Source organism: Heteronotia binoei, chromosome 16 (genome assembly GCF_032191835.1).
Source record: "Heteronotia binoei isolate CCM8104 ecotype False Entrance Well chromosome 16, APGP_CSIRO_Hbin_v1, whole genome shotgun sequence".
In the NCBI taxonomy this organism is placed as follows: Eukaryota; Metazoa; Chordata; class Lepidosauria; order Squamata; family Gekkonidae; genus Heteronotia; species Heteronotia binoei.
The window spans coordinates 36,954,360-36,971,780 of NC_083238.1; the positions used below are offsets into that span (position 1 = coordinate 36,954,360).

At 40.9% G+C, this 17,421-nt stretch overlaps 1 protein-coding gene across 1 annotated transcript in view; it reads right to left on the reverse strand.

Annotated features, from left to right (window-relative positions):
• The window catches only part of TTN (titin), a 356,828-nt gene that overhangs the window by 327,939 nt on the left and 11,468 nt on the right, over positions 1-17,421 (reverse strand). Inside the window, exons 4-9 of the mRNA XM_060257371.1 lie at positions 15,132-15,419; positions 12,543-12,634; positions 11,558-11,802; positions 4,095-4,437; positions 3,505-3,648; positions 2,835-2,960 (exon numbers count right to left, since the gene is read on the reverse strand). Of these exons, the coding sequence (XP_060113354.1) occupies positions 2,835-2,960; positions 3,505-3,648; positions 4,095-4,437; positions 11,558-11,802; positions 12,543-12,634; positions 15,132-15,419 (1,238 nt within the window). The remainder of the gene's footprint in view (positions 1-2,834; positions 2,961-3,504; positions 3,649-4,094; positions 4,438-11,557; positions 11,803-12,542; positions 12,635-15,131; positions 15,420-17,421) is intronic.

Sequence of the window (17,421 nt, forward strand, 5' to 3'; positions counted from 1 at the left end):
ATAAGTATATATGGAACAGTCTGCTCTCCCTCTCCCCCCCCCCCCCAAAAAAAAAATTCTCTGTAGTTTAGTCTGGTCCTATTGAGTGGAACTCTTGTTTAAGTTTCCTGTTTTGTATGTTAGCTGAAGTTGTTGTTGGTTGAAGTTGTCTCCTTGCAAATAAATGGCAGATGTACTAAGCCAGCTTGTTTCTGTTGAATAGACCTAAGAATGGGTGCCTGAGTGAGTACTCTAACCTGGGAACCCACAACCAAAAGGGGCCATTACAGCTGTAGCACTCTACGACATTAATTCTGCATCCAGTTCTGCAGATTCACTGACACTCATCTTCTCCATTGCCAAATTCACGCTTGAAAATACTGTTTGAATTATCGCTGCAGTGCAATGTAAACACAACATCCAGTGACATATAGATGCAGCCATATATGTGTCATCCATACAACCCTAGTTCCCCCCAGGATTTTTACAAGCAAAACAATGATAGCTGTTCCAGTATCCAAGAATTATACCTAGATATGTAAGAAGGCCAGTGGCCACCTTCACTCTATTAACCTGACTATAGAAATCCTTTGAAAGTCTTTCTCTGTTAAAGTACAGTTTGCTAAAATAACTAAAAGTCCAGAGGTTTGCGCTTTGGTGGCTATTTCAGACTTGCAAAGTGATATCAAGCATAGACAAAGGTAATGGCATAAATGACACAACAACCTAGGAAAAGGTAATGGTATAAATGACATGACCACATGCTCACATATACCCAATTTACAGAGGATTCCATGATATGATACTTTATAATGAATGGCGCAACAGTATAACATCAAAAGACATGACTCACAGAAGATGAGATCAGGGACTCCTGAGCTATCTTTTAGGGAAGGGATGGGCACAGAAGTGACATTTTAAGCCCAATGCTTCCTATCAGATATTGGTCACAGGAAACAAAGACTAGAACAGCAGTGTAGGTCCATGTAAGAGGGCTCTACAGGAATGGAATTTTGTTTCTTTGTTTGATCCCACAACTGCCATAACATATCATAACTGGCTTTAAGAACTTGCCTCAATTTCAAACGAAATTTGTCATGCAACTGGAGGGAGGGATTTTTTGGGGGCGGGCCTGTCATTTCAGAGATAAACATTCTACATTGATAAAATCTTGTACATTGTTGGTGGGATTACTCCTGCATCCAATCCTTTTGGGATAATATTTTGGTAAATATAAAAGATATCACTGGTTATGTGGTTCCTAAATGCCTGGAAACAATTCTCCTAAATTTGTGGGAAGATTTAGCAATTTCAAGAATTAGGAAAAACTTGATAGAAATATTATTAGTAGCAGCTAGAGCTCTTATAGCTACTAATTGACATAAATTTTTAATCTGTAACATGTTTTGAAATTGCTGCTATAAGCCGCCCCGAGCCCACTTGCGGGATAGGGCGGGATATAAATCCAAAAATTAAATTAAATTAAATCGGTAGTCTAATTATAAACCTACTATTGCTCAATGGTAAGACAAGGTCTAGGAGTTTTTTATACTGGATAAAATTACAGATGCTGTCCTTAATGGATTCCCAACATTTCCATTCTAACCTCTAGGAAATGTGGTTACCGTTTTCAGAATAAATAGTCAATGACTCAAACACGCAAGCTGCTATATCAGATAAATATAATCTCTTGGCCTTTTTTTGATCTGGTGATTTATCTCAACTGGCTCTTGGTAGTATCACTTCCAATCTGATTTTATAGCTAATATTCAGCGTATTGACTTAATTACTTAAATCCCCATTGTCAGTATTGCTGTTTACATTTTGATGGACACCAGTCAAATTTGTAATTTTATAATTTATATTGCTTTATTAATAGTTTTGGTTGTTACACAATTGTACAGTTCTTTATGATGTTTCATTTTCTTAAAATTCATAAATAATAAGGTGGGTGTTTTTTGTTTTTTAAAAACCTTCTCATTCTCCCATAGGGTCACCAGGTCTGTGTTGGAAACTTTCCAGAGATTTAGGGGGGTGGATCCAGGAGAGGGCGGGGTTTGGGGAGGGGTCTCAGCATGGTACAATGCCATAGAGTCCACCCTTCAATGCTGCCATTTTCTCCATGATCTCTTCCAGCTGGAGATCAGTTGTAAAAGCAGGAGATCCCCAGGCCCACCTGGAGACTGGCAACCCTATAACAGACCCACTGAAGTCAATGGACTTAGAAGAGTGTAACTCTGTTTAGGATTTGAGTTTTGTAGCACTGTAGAGACTGACAATATTTTCAAGGTGTAATCTTTCAAGAGTCAAAGCTGTCTTTGTCAAATGATTCACAAGGGAAGCTTTGTCAAAGAGAACTTTGACTCTTTAAAGCTTACACCCTGAAAATCTTGGTCTCTGCATCGCTACTGGACTCCAGTCTATCACTTCTCCTACAGACCAACGCAGCTACCCTTCCGAAAGGATCTGTTTAGGATTGCACTGTTAATTTTACAGTTCTTTGAACCCTGGCTAATATACTTAGCAAATGACCAAACCTTTCCAGTAGCAGAAGCCATTCTGGTTTATTGTTACTCCACTGATCAAGCTAATCAAGGATCACTTTGCATAGCTCCTGGAGTAATGCTGTCTCTCCTAAATAAAGGTACAGATACACACTGAATGAAGGGAAGCTGATAGGAATGTTAGAAATGACCAGTATGATGCCACAAGAGCCACAAAAATTCTATGATGATGCTCTTCAAGACATAGCAGCCAAAATGAAAGGGAGACACATACATGGACTGGAACTGATAACTGATGTAATGGAATGTATGATAGAAGTGAATTTCCATGGGTAGAAACACACTATTCACCTTTTCCTGAATGATCTGTATTTGTTCTTGTTTAGTAGCAACTCCTTCTCTAGTTCTCGATATTAGCTCTTGTTCTCTGGCTTTACCAGTTGTACTTGTAACTACTATGGAAGCTTCTTTTTTAATCTGATTTTCACAGCAAAAACAAAGAAAACCACGCCTTAAAATTTACTTTAACAAATAGTTACTTCAAATAAGATGGGAAAAAAAAATCACAGGCATGACGGCAATGAAGGAGGAAATACGCTTGGAAAAGAGTTATTTTAAGCTCAGACAATTAAGTGAAATATTAGGAATAACCGTGAGTGTGATGAAAAAAATTGTTAGAGAAACCAAACAAACTATCTAGGTATCTTACTGTTAGGATTATTACCAGCGTTGTTTTATTGGGGTCATTAGGAATGGTTCTGAAACATCTATATTAAATGTTTTGGGGCTTATTTTAGTGTTAGCTAATTTTGTCATTAATATAAAATGGATGGGTGGATTAGATGATGTCCATGGGTCATGGTGTTCATTTAAAAGGCTTCTGGATCAGTAATGCATGCTTCTGTGAAATGCTCACTAGCATTGTGTTAATCATTTGCTTAATCGCATGCATTGGCTGGGTGTGAGGATTGTCAGAGGGAAGAGGGAGGTGTTATTTACAACAGCGTTGTTTTACTTCTACCTGCTCCTGGACAGGTTGAATGTGTACTGCAGTCATAGCTGTCCTTTTAGCAGTCTGCTCTACAGCACTTGGTACAGGTTCTCTCACTCTGGCCATGTCAACAGCAGCAACTACAGTAGCAACAGCTGCTGTTTTCTCAGTGTCCTGTAGGACCCAAATGAGTCAAATAAAAAGACATCACCTTTTTTTAACTCCCTGGTTAGGGATAAAACAATCACAACATAAGCACAAGACAAGCAGAGGAACGATTTACATCTCGTCAGACATCTGTATGGCAACTGTCAAAGTAACTGTAAGCAGAAAGTGACATACAGCTAGGGCTTTTTTTGTAGCAGGAACTCATTTGCATATTAGGCCACACACTCCTGAAGTAGCCAATCCTCCAAGAGCTTACAGAGCTCTTAGCACAGGGCCTACTGTAAACTCCAGGAGGATTGCCTACATGGCCTAATATGCAAAGGAATTTCTGCTACAAAAAAGCCCTGTATACCGCCTCTGAAAATCCACTGAAATAAAGTTATCCAGTGGCAACCAAGACAGAAAGGGAAAGGACAGTGTACTTCAAAAATGTTATAATCCCTGCTTCTTACCTCCTTAGCTGCTGCAGCACTAATTCCAATGGCAGCAGCAGCAGCACCAACTCCAACAGCCGCCGCCGCAGCTGTGGTGCCACTAATAGTGACCTGTTCTTGAGCACCGTATCGCCCCTCCCATCGTTCTTCAGTCCTTATCTGGGTACTACTTGTAGTTATTCTAGTGTCTTGCATTCTCGTTTCAGATGTAGCTACATAGTCTTCCTGTCTCCAAGGAGGAAGCACCTCAGCACCCCCTGCCGCTGTCATCGATGTCTGCATTTTACGGACCATCAATGGAGACTTCACAGACCTGATGGGTGAAGTAGAGACTGAGAGCCTCCCAGCAGGAGAGACAGATCTGGTGGGGGAAATAATGATATCATTGAGGTGGTGAAAACAGGGCCACAAATAGCATTTTAGCAAAGCATCAGTATTTGATCACAGGTTAGACCAGTGGTCCCCAACCTTTTTGAGCCTGTGGGCACCTTTGGAATGCTATCACAGCGTGGTGGGTGCAACCACAAAATGGCTGCCACAGGAAGCAAAACAAACCACAAAATGTAAAGGAAGTGAGTTTAGGTGTCACTCTAGTTGGAACTCTTCAATTTGTCAAGCAGAAGCGCAATTTAACAGGGCACTTTTAAAGTGAACATATTGTTTTAAACCAGTTTCTTGCATAAACACAGATTACTTTCGGTAACACAGTGAAGATCTTTGTGCTATGGTAGCAGCTGCTTCCTGAGGCAACTTTAAAAGAAAATCTGCATAGCCAATCATCAGCCCTGTGAGACAAAAGCCCCATTTGACCCCATACTGTTTAAACTGTTTAAATTGTTTTAACTGTTTTAATTTAATGCTTAACTTAATTGTTTTATTATAATTTGATTGTGCATTGCGAGCCACCCTGAGCCTGCTTCGGCGAGGAGGGCAGGATATAAATCGAATAAACTAAACTAAACTAAATTAAACTAAACTAAACAGCTAAACTAAACTCAATTCAACTCAACTCAACAATTAAACTAAACTGAACTATACTCTTTCTTAAAAGACTTGGTGGGCACCAGGGAGGGTATCAGTGAGCACCATGACACCCACGGACATCATGTTGGGGCCCCTTGGCTTAGATCATCCTGATGTCCTGTGGAAAATAACAGGGAAAGTAGGGAATTTTTTCTTCCATGGCACCCCTAAGGACTTTTTTCAGATCTTCCAAAGGAAAACTTGGAAATTTGAGATAGTGCTGAAAAACTCTGAGCTATTTTCTCTTTTGGAATGAATGAAATACTTTGCAAGATAAGCCTGTTACTCACTCAAAATATGTCATATGGATTTTTTTTTAACATAAAGACAATATGTGTCATTAGAGAATAATGATTTCTTTGTATGCTGTGTGCGTATTTTGAAAGCATCATTTATTGTTCAGACATGAGCAATTTTGCTTGCAATTAATATGCCATAATTTATACAATGATAATACACTATTGAGTAACTCAGTGTTCCTAGTGTTAATAATATCCAAATATGCTGATACTTCTATTGTGAATGCATGAGAATATTTCTGCCCAAATAAAACTTTTTCTTTGTGTTAGTTTCAACTTTTATCTTTCTCTACCTCTCAAATGACAGAAATTGAGCATAGGATACAGCAGTTTGCAGTTCTTTTCTTTATCACTGGTATAGTCATAATTTACTGTAGAACACTAATTTCAGAAGGTAGCTGAATTGGCCTGCAGTAGAACAGCTAGTTTCAAGTACAACAGCATATTAGTGATCAACAAAATTGAGGGTGGGATGGGGTACAAGCATTTAAGAGCTGAAATGCCCTTCATCAGATACCAGGTGAAGGGAGTTTTGACTCTCAAATCTTATATTCCAAAATTTTTGTTGGTCTCTAAGGTGCTAATCAATCATTTATTAGGTTTAAAAACTCATAAGCTATACACCCGTAAACTCATAAAATTACGAATTTAAAGTTACAGTAAAACAGAAGTTTGCCACATCTACTGTACAGTCATGACAGAGGCTATTTAACAAGAGTCTCAGTCTTGTAGGTTCAGAAAAGGGTGAAAATTTCAATAACCATTTTTTACTCCCTGTTTTAAATTTAGGGTTGTTCAGATTTTGCTGAAAATTGGATCCCTAGATGAATTGGCGAACATGTCCACTTAGTACCAGTTAGTATCATTTCTATCAGGAAATTTGATCTAATGTAATTTCCCCTCTGCTTAATAATTACTTAGGTTGTTCTGATGCAGATATTTTAAGGAAGCTTTTGATGGGTGCAAATCCACAGGTCACTATTAGCTGTGCCAAATTTTTCTCAGCAGCTTGTAGAATTCGGCGTGAAATTTTAGGTATAGATTCTAAATTTTAGAGCTATATAATAGGTCCAGATTTTAAGTTCTTATGTATGGATTTTAAATGTTAAATCTTAGAGATATTCCTGTTATAGTTAGATCAATTTTATTCTTAAATGTTTTATTGAATAGTTTTTGCTTTTGACATGTACTGGTCATTGGCCAAATAAATGTTTTCCAGTCTTAATCTATAACTTTCTGGATAGATGCTATTCTGCTATTTGGTATTAATTTCACTGTTGCTTATAAGCCCAATAGCTTTAGTTTGGTGTCTAATTCATCTTCCCAGTTCTGCCAATAGCTCTCCTCTAAGGGGCTAATGAACTATAACTGTAAGAAACTTAGGCATTTCTACTTCTAAATGCCATAAATATGTCAACTACCATACAGATATATATGGTAATTAAGTTATGAATGATGCTTGTTAGGTTGTTAAAAGAGTAAAATAAGTTTAGGTTAGATAAAAAGGAAGGATTGCATATATTTTAATTTCCCCCAGAGCTTCCACCTTTTTCTGAGAGGAAAAAAAAAAAACCTGAGGTTTTCTTTAAAAAAGGTTCAAAATTTCCAGAACTGGACAGCCTAGGCTAGCCTGATCTCATCAGATCTCAAAAACTATGCAGAGTCGGCCCTGGTGAGTACTTGGACGGGAGGCCACCAAGGAAGTCCAGGGTCATGACACAGACGCAGATAATGGCAAACATTTCTTGCCTTGAAAATACTATGAGGTTGCCATAACTCAGCTGTAACTTGACAACTAAAATAAAAAATAAAAATGGCAACACATATCTATGTATAATTTGATATTGCCCATACTGCTCTTAAATTGATACTGCTCATAAGCTGATACTACTCATTAGTTGATACTTTCTCAAGAAATTAGTAGTATTTAAATGTCTGTGTTCACTACTTGAAATTCAATTAATTCAATCCAAAGAAGAAGAAGAAGAGGAGGAGGAGGAGGAATAGGAGTTGGTTTTTATACCTTGCTTTTCTCTACCTTAAGGAGTGTCAAAGTAGCTTACAATTCCCTTCCTTTCCCCTCCACACAACAAGCACCTTGTGAGGCAGGTGAGCCTAGGGTTGCCAAGTCCAATTCAAGAAATATCTGGGGACTTTGGGGGTGGAGCCAGGAGACTTTGGGGATGGAGCCAGGAGACATTGGGGGCAGAGCCAGGAGCAGAATTGAACTCCAAGGGAGCCAGGAGCAGAATTGAACTCCAAGGGAGTTCTGGCCATCACATTTAAAGGGACAGCACACCTTTTAAAATGCCTTCCTTCCATAGAAAATAATGAAAGATAGGGGCACCTTCTTTTGGGGCTCGTAGAATTGAACCCCCTGGTCCAATCCTTTTGAAACTTGGGGGGTATTTTGGGGAGAGGCACTAGATGCTATACTGAAAATTTGGTGCCTCTACCTAAAAAAACAGCCTCCCCAGAGCCCCCGATACCCGCAGATCAATTCCCCATCATTCCCTATGGGAATTGTTCATGGAGGTGCATAATGGCTGTGGGGGTGGGGCTTCCCCCGCCGGCCAGCTGGCTGGGGGAGGGGGGAAGCCTGTAAAACCGGGGTATCCCCTGCTGGGACCTGGGGATTGGGAAGCCTAGGTGAGCCTGAGAGAGTTCTGAGAGCAACTGGCCCAAAGTCACCCAGAAGGCTTCATGGTGAGAGGTGGGGAAGCAAACCAGGCTCTCCAGATTTGAGTCTACCACTCTTAACCATTACAGCACTCTGGATCTCAAAAGGGACTCTTGGTTTGAGCCTGCAAAACTCTTAACGTTATTGTTGCTGTTGTTGTTCCTCAAGTTTATTATTGTGTTCTGCCACAGCCCTTCCCTACAACCATAAAGTAAAATAAGTGAGGATCCAAGGTGAAGAGCTTTGCATAACAGTGATTAGGAGTATGCTGAATATTGGCTTAAAGCCTTTTTTAATTTTCAAATTAATTTGCAGTTGCTATGGTTCTAATGAGTTAAATCTTCCATTCTGGTGATTTTATCAAGGAAAAACAAATATATATATATATTTTCTTGAAGCAGGTCCATATTCATAGTCAATGACAGGGTGAGAGAAAGAGATCAGTCTACAGTCATCCAGCAAGCTTCCATAAAAGGGTGAAGATCTGAACCCAGCTCTCTCAGGTCCTAGTCCAATACTATAACACCACACTGGCTATATGTTAGACAATAGCTGACATCTAGATAATTAGCTATACCTAGACAAATTGGTATATCACAAATAGGGTGGCTTGTCTACAGCAAGCTCTTTTAAGTTCAGTTCAATTTATTTGTTAAAAACTTTTGCAATATTCCTCATAAGGGGACCCAAAACTACATATTTTCAGTATTTGCAAACTTAGATCCTTTACCTTTATGGACCAACAGAGTTTTAAAAATCATACATAAGGGGCTTACTACATTCCGGCTGGACCCTAAATGATTGTATCACTTACTCCAGACTTATTTGCGGATTTAGTTAGGATGTAAAAGATGTCTTTCTAATTATATTTCAGTGAAAGGAAGGCATTTGGAACTACAGAAGTTCTCCCTTTAGGTGTCACTCTTGTCCTATTGTTGCATTTATATGACTGCTCGGATATATTAATCTACAAACGTAATACCTGTTTCCAACAAATAATTACAATTTCATGCATACTTTGTAGTTAATTCTTATTATGCCCACATACAAAAGGAGCACATAGAAAACTAAGTATGCATATCTTTATTTGGATAGTTCTATAGGGCTTTACTAACTGCTGAACAAATTGCTTCAAAAGCTAGAAGAGTTTAAGAGTTCACATTTACATTTTAGGGCAACATAGGCAATGTGGCTTATCTGGCCATCAGAAACACTTTCCCACACAATGACCAGAGCCAATTCTCAGTGATGTGCTAAACTGTGGACTTTTCTGTATTATAATTTTTCCCCTTTTATTTTATTTTATGTTTTTTATTTTATTTTATTACATTTGTATCCTGCCCTACCCTGATGGGCTCAGGGCGACTAACAACAGTTAAAACAACATAGCACAAAATAAAATCACAATAAAAGCATTAAAACAATACAATGTCATACATTTCAGGGATATTTCATTCAGTTTTAGTTTCATTCCCTAAAATCCAGATGGTGCGGTTATTGGGATGGGTTCCAATGCTGTGGAATGGTGGTCATCTCCCCATTAGATATTAAATGCCAGCCTAAACAATTCTGTCTTGCAGGCCCTGCAGAACTGTGGCAAGTCACGCAAGGCCATGATGTTTTTGGGGAGAGCATTCCACAAGGCAGGGGCTGCCACCAAAAAGGCTCTAGCTCTGGTGGTGGTCAGCCGAGCTTCTTTTGGCCCAGGGATCCTGAGAAGATTTTGTGAATTTGATCAGAGTGCTCTCTGGGGCTCATATGGGGAAAGGCGGTCCCGGAGGTAGACAGGTCCCTGGCCATATGGGGACCTGTTTTAAGTTCCTGTTTCTTCAGTGGGGGAAGGGTTCTACACATTATTGCCCCCTCTAGTGGTCAATTCAATATTACATCGGTTAATGCCCAGTTAATCTCCTTTCAATTTAAACTGCACATATTTACACCAGACATAAACTAGTGTAATATTAAATTGGCCACTAGAGGAAGCAAAACATGCATAGAACAGGAAAAGAATTCTGAAGAAACAGGAACTTGCAAGCAAGGGAAATGAGAATTCAGAAAAACTCTGTATCTTGAATGCACCAGTTCAAAATGTAGGTGAGATCTTTAAAACATCCCATGATAAGTCATTGAAGAAAACTCCTATGCAGTTATAAACCCACCCACCCCTGCATATCAGAGAGAAGGATGTGTTTACATCTTCTTCATGACATCTGGTTTTCTATATGAGGGGAAACTTTTGTACTGAAAAGTATTTATTCAAGTACTCTCACTTATAATCTGAGATAGTATAGTCCGGGTTCTGATTTTCCAGCTCAAGGCCAAATTAAGTGATATATTCAACATAACACAGATAGGGGGAGGGGCAGTTCTCCCAACCTAACTTGCAGTAACATATAACATCAAGGAATTGATGTTCCCAGGTGCTCTTGGATTTGCATAAATTGGGGAATATAGCATAGGGGGAGGTGAGGCGTCAATTGTCCCCCCTACACCATTTCCCTAAGCTTAGAGGTCCATGGGGAAAGGTGTTTGCCCTGTTGTGGGGTTCTACATGTACTGACTGCATGTGGTGTCCCACAGCAGGGCAAACAGAGTCTTCTCTTACAGAGTGCAAATACACAAAAAGAGAGTGTATCATTAGTTTTGGATTAAATTATCTGGAATAATAAAGAGTTGGATCCAACCAGTGAAAAAGGGAGGAAGGGGTTCTCTCTAACAAGGCTACGGTTGGGATCATGGGACCTGCATGGATAAAAGCCATATGGGATAGGGTCTGCAGTAAGAAAGGGAATTAAATAAAATTAAGTGAGAAAGCTGGCTATATCCAACCTAAAGATTCTATAGTAAACAAGTTACTTAGAAGTTAGACCTACTGATTTCAACAAACCTTACTCATGTCTTGTGCTTTATTAAAGAAGTCCTTTACTTGCCTCTAGGTGTTAACATCAGTGTCACAAGAAATTAACCTCCTTTTAAACATCCTTTAAACTTAAACCTTTAAACACAGCACAGAAAGCTGAGAATGCTCCATAGGACTTCCTGAACTCCTGCTGGCCATCTGTGATTGGCCATACTATGTTTAAAATCACACAGAAGACTGAGGAGCAAGCAGGAAGAGATGGTGAGAGGTAGTGAGGGGAGGGTGGAGAGGAGGGGCCATGGCCTTCACCAGCCCCATCTGACCACAGAGATGGGGGGTTAAATGCAGGCACCAAGAGACATATGCATATAATTCCACTTCAATGGCTGCCAAGCGGCCCACAAATAAAGGTTCCCTCCAGGTCTTTCCTGAAGCCACCCAGACACATCCCAAACATTGTATGAAAATAACATGATTTGCTGCTTCAGGAGCTATCAGAGTGATCAGGGGCCACGGAATTTTATCCCCCCTCCCCTCTCAGCAGCCTGCCAATCCTGTTTGTATTGTCCATGAGATTTTAAAAAGGAAATAAAAGTTTTATGTTCCAGAAACACTTTACCTGACAGGTGAGGGTGTTGGTGCTCTAACGTGCCTCACGGGAGATGGTGACTGTCTAACTGGGGACGGTGACTGCTGTCGAGCCATTTGGACTTTTGCAGCAATTATGGGTGGAGTCGGAGATTTGGAGGTAGGCCTTGGCGGCATCCGTGGAGGTGCCTTGTGGGGCAGCTGTTGCACAGCGGCACTCTCGATAACCATTTCTGCAGTCGCAAGGCTTCTGGCATCAAAGTGGGCTTCTATCTTCTGCAAAGCAAGCACCAAGAATGGTTGTGAGAAACCACAGCGGCTAAGGTTGCCAACTTCCAGATGGGGCCTGGAGATCTCCTGGAATTAGAACTGATCTCTAGACAACAGAGATCAGTTCCCCTGAAGAAAAGTGTCTGCTTTGGAAGGTGGACTCCGTGACATTATGCCCTGCTGAAATTCCCTCCCCTCTGCCCCAGGTTCCACCCTCAAATCTCCAGGAAGTTCCCAGCTTGCTAACTAGGGTTGCCAAGTCCCCACCAGCTGCCGGCGGGGGATTTTTTCCATGAGCACACAGCACACACATGCGATGATGTCACCTGGAAGTGACGTATTGCACCGGGCATGTAGGAAATCACGGAAAACTCTATGGTTTCACACAGGGGCACTCTAGTAATTTTTTGGGGGGGGGCTCTATGGTACAATAGAGCTTTCACCCAAATTGCTTCAGCATTCCCATGTGAAACCATAGAGTTTTCAGTTATTTCCTAGAGCATCTCTGTCCTCGTGCCCAGTGCAATATACCACTTTTGGATGATATCATCGTGCCACACACACCATGCATTGGTGGGACTCTTCAGGAAGTGGGAATCCTCTGGCAGCCTCCTCCCTGCTGGGGGGTTGGATCCCGCCAAAACAGGGGATCCCTTGCCCCTGGCAGGAACTTAACAACCCTACTGCTAACAGTGTGAGACAAATGTTTTTAAATGCCTGACAAACCAAAATGCAGAAATACAAACCTTTTCGACTCTGGCTTGTCTTGTAGTTTGTGTAATCTGAGCAGTCGAAACAATTGTCTTTGTCTTTTTAGCGGGAACAGCTTCTTCCTCACCTAGTGGAAATGAAAGCAGGACTCATAAATGACAAGAAAGAAACATACATTATGCAGGAAAGAAAGAAAAAGTAAAGACTGTCACTCTGTTTATTTATATGTGCACAGAAATACCACAAAAGGGCAAAATTGGCCATCTGTTTCTATTAACTTTAGAGAATAATTGGAAAGAGGAAGAACAATTGATATATGGTTTGGCTTTTTGTATAACTTGTATAATTAGGCCGAACACGTAACGGATAATAATTAAGATTATGAATGGCTAATTCAGAATCATTGCAGGATTTCATGTATGAGTCTAGAAACAAATTACCACAGAAACATCTGTACATGTTCTCTACACAAATTTTATTTGGTGGCCTCCAGAACTATTCAGCTCAATGTTATGAGTTTCAGATGATTTCTTGGTGCTAGCTTCCCTTCAATAAAGGATTGCCACAGCCCAGCTAGGAAATACATGCAGGTGGAAATAGCCTTTTGAGTTCTCAGCTGATGGGGAATCATGAAGGCAAATATGGGCTGTACACAGAATTCCTCAATGTGATCCAATGGCTAGCAAAGTTGCATTGAGGCCCTCCCCCTACCTTTAGAAAAACAAACAAACTGAAATCCATAATCAAACTCCTGTTGGCAAAAAAGCTGCCTACCATCACAAGCTGGTATAATATCATTTGGAAAATTGTGATAATGGGGTAAGATCGTGACACAGTTATACAGGGCTGCCAGCCTCCAGGTGGGGCCTGGAAATCTGCTTTTACAACTGATCTCCAACTGGTAGAAATCAACTCCCCTGGAGAAAATGGCTGCTTTGAAGGATGGACTCTACGGCTTTGTATCACGCTGAGGCCCCTCCCCCAAACCCCACCCTCTCTGGGATCCTCTCCCAAAGTCTCCAGCTATTTTCCAACATGGACATGGCAACCCTAATTGAAAAGTATGGAAAATCCGATTCTATCTCAAACTTTAGAAAAGTGGCTCTCCTTTATTTTATATGCAGAATCGGTGCAAAAATATGGCATAAAATCACCTAAATGTGAGTTTCTCTCTCTCTCTCTCTCATACAATGTAGTGCTGAAATATACCTTCCCTCTTCACAATAAAGCAAAAATTGGCTTTCAGTGCAATCCTGAAAGTTTAGTGATTTCAGTAGGCATAAATTGGAGTCACTCTTCAGAGGATTGCACTCTAAGTATATTAGGTATTGTTTCTTTGTTTCAAGGACCTGTGTCGGGGGGGGGGGGGGGAGGAGGTAAAGGAGATTGTGACCGCTCTGAGACTCTGAGATTCAGAGTATAGAGCGGGATATAAATCCAATATCTTCTTCTTCTTCTTCCAGATTGGTTGCATCGAACAGAATGATTTCACGGATACTTATACCTACCACTGTTTGCACATTGAGGTATGATGTAATTTTATGTGAATTTAAAGGACATTTCAAAACTACAGCTCACAGCAGGACCAAAGCCAGTAAAATAAGAATTTAGCTAATACTGTCTTGGATTTTTATAGTGGGAGCAGGCAGGGTTTGGGGAGGGGAGGAGCCTCAGCATGATACAGAAAAATTATTATGTTGAACAAAGATACCTATTTTGCCTCTTTCTCATTAATTATATACTCTGTAGAAATAAATGCTGGATTGTTTCATAAATAATAATGGCAAGAAAAGCAGGTAGAGATTTTCCTATGCTCTCAATTAATCATACAAACCTAAACAGAATGGAAAGGAAAAGTCCCCTGTGCAAGCACCAGTTGTTTCCGACTCTGGAGTGACGTTGCTTTCACAACATTTTCACGGCAGACTTTTTTCAGGGTGGTTTGCCTTTGTCTTCCCCAGTCATCTACACTTTCCCCCCAGCAAGCTGGGTACTCATTTTACCGACCTCGGAAGGATGGAAGGCTGAGTCAACCTCGAGCCAGCTACCTGAAAATCCAGCTACCGCCGGGGATCAAACTCAGGTAATGAGCAGAGCTTAGAACTGCAGTACCGCAGCTTTAACACTCTCCGCCACATTGCTTTGTAAACAGAATGATGCCCTTCTAAACCCATTGACTTCAATGGGTTTTGGAGGGCGTAACTGCATCATGAATTTTCTTCCTCTTATGTGCATCTCAGTGTGCCACATTTCAGTTTGCAGTGAATTTTTACAGCTAAGCTTTAAAATGTTGGAGAGAAAGAGGGAGGATATTGATCAGGGTTTTTTTTGTAGCAAGAACTCCTTTGCATATTGGACCACACACCCCTGATGTAGCCAATCCTCCTGGAGCTTACAGCAGGCCCTGTACTAAGAGCGCTGTAAACTCTTGGAGGATTGGCTACATCAGGGGTGTGTGGCGTAATATGCAAAGGAGTTCTTGCTACAAAAAAAACCCTAATGTTGATGGATTTGTTGACCTAACGCTCATCACAGCAGACTGCACTATCACAACCACAATATGATTTGTATGTATTTTTTTGGAAAAAGAAAATCATGGTTCACAAAGCTCCTGATTGTATTACCTTGAACGAGCAGTTCGGCTGTTGAAGTTGCACGTCCCACGCTGTTTGTGGCATTTACTGAATAGGTTCCAGAGTCTTCGGGGTAAGCTTCTGCAATTATTAAACTGTAGAGGTCTCCTTCTTGTAAAATTTGAAAATCGGGGGAGCTTTGAATTTCTGCTCCATCCCGATAAAACTTCACCACAGGTGTAGGGATTCCTGTCACTCTCACGTCAAGTCGAACTTGACTTCCTTGTCTTGCTGTTGTACTCTGTAGTCGTTGGGAAAAGTTGGGTGGTGCTGTTTCAGCTGCAGTTGAAGAAATGAAAAAAAAAAAAAGCATGGTTAAGAGAGCTACAGAAGGGTGAAAAAACTTTGCTCCTGCAAGAACAATTCATCATGTATTAAAATTCCTATGACAACTATAATATCTGCATTGAATACTCTAATGCAGGGGTGGCCAAACTGTGGCTCAGGAGCCACATGTGGCTCTTTCACAGATATTGTGTGGCTCTCAAAGCCCTGACCACCCTGTCGGCCAGCCTGGAGAAGGCATTTGTCCCTAAATCACTTATCCAAGTCAAACCTGTGGAGGCTTGGAGAATGTATTTAAAGTTGCTTTCTTTCCACTTCTCCCTCCCCCTTCTATTTGCCTTCTGAGCCTTCCCTTCCTGTCTTGTGTCTCTCAAACATCTGATGTTCAAGTCTTGTGGCTCTCAAATGTCTGATGTTTATTCTGTGTGGCTCTTACGTTAAACAAGTTTGGTCACCCCTGCTCTAATGTGACCCACCTAGGGTTGCCGGGTCCCCCCCTGGCCACTGGTGGGGGGTTGCCAGCACCAGGATGGGACATTTCTGGCAATCTGTGGGTGGAGTCTAGGGAGGACATGGACCTCATTGGGTACAATGCCATAGAGCCCACCCTCCAAAGCATCCATGTTCTCCAGGGGAACTGGTTTATATAGTCCAGAGATGAATTGTAATTCCAGGAGATCCCCAGGCCATGAAACTTTAAAAAAACTTACACCAGAAGACCATACTGGAGAGCCAGTTTGGTGTAATGGTTAAGTGCGTGAACTCTTATCCGGGAGAACCGGGTTTGATTCCCTACTCTTCCACCTGCACCTGCTGAAATGGCCTTGGGTTAGCCTTGAAAGGGCAGCTGCTGTGAGAGCCCTCTCAGCCTCACCCACCTCACAGGGTGTCTGTTGTGGGGGGAGAAGATATAGGAGATTGTGAGCTGCTCTGAGTCTCTGATTCAGAGAGAAGGGCGGGGTATAATTCTGCAATTATTCTTCTTCTACTGTTTTTGACAACAAAACTGAATTACTGTTCTTGTAAAAAGTAATATGTACCCTCTTGGGTTTCCCTAAATGGTTAAATAATACCCCGACCCCAAGTCTGTTTGGGGTTGATGAAGCCCTTTGCCAGGCAGAGTACATTTGAAATCCAAAGAGGACACTGTACAAGCAGGAACTAAGGAGAACCTGCAACTCATGTATAAGTGTTGCAGACGATAGGAGCCCAGACCCAAACTGCGTAATGTATGACTCTGCTATTTAGATTACACTATTTTGAGTAAGTTCAATAGTCAATTCATATGAATAAAGTTAAGCACCTTTTAGTGAGATAATAAGCAAAGGGGTTTCTTGGTACCTCGTTCAGTTAAGTAGTCAGTGCAGTTGCTAGGATGTTGAAATTGATTTGAACATTATGGGCCTGATTCAGAAGATAAACACGGGGGTTTTTTTCTGGAAAAAAGAGGTGCCAGAACTCTCAAGAGGGAAATTAAGGGAGAAACACATGGGTGTCCCTTGTAAACTTGTAAACACTTTTTTAAAAAGAATTTTGCTTCCAGAAAGAGGTTCTGGAACTCCATTTCACCATGCACCCCCAGAAAGAAAGCCCTGCTTCAAATGTAAGGCTTGTGAACTCAGGTTCAAGATCAGATGTTCAGGGTGGTATGGCCATAGGTGAGTGAACTCAGGTTGTAAGGATACGCTCTCCAGAAATAAATGAATTTAGATTCATGCAATTACCATCTGGAAACTATGAATACATGGATCTGCACAGAATATTAAGTCTGAAAGGGCCATGTTAGTTGTACACGTGAATATCTGTGAGCTTGATTCTTGTGATTTTTATTTCCCTTTTCAAGAGGAAAGGATCATGAAGCTCATGTATACATTAAAACATTGCCTATGCAGCCCTGCTCACATTGGGGGAAACTTGCACCAGCTCAAGCCTCACCTCATCTACGAGATGTTTTACCAGCTTTTACACCCAATATGTTCCTTGATAAAGTGAAGTA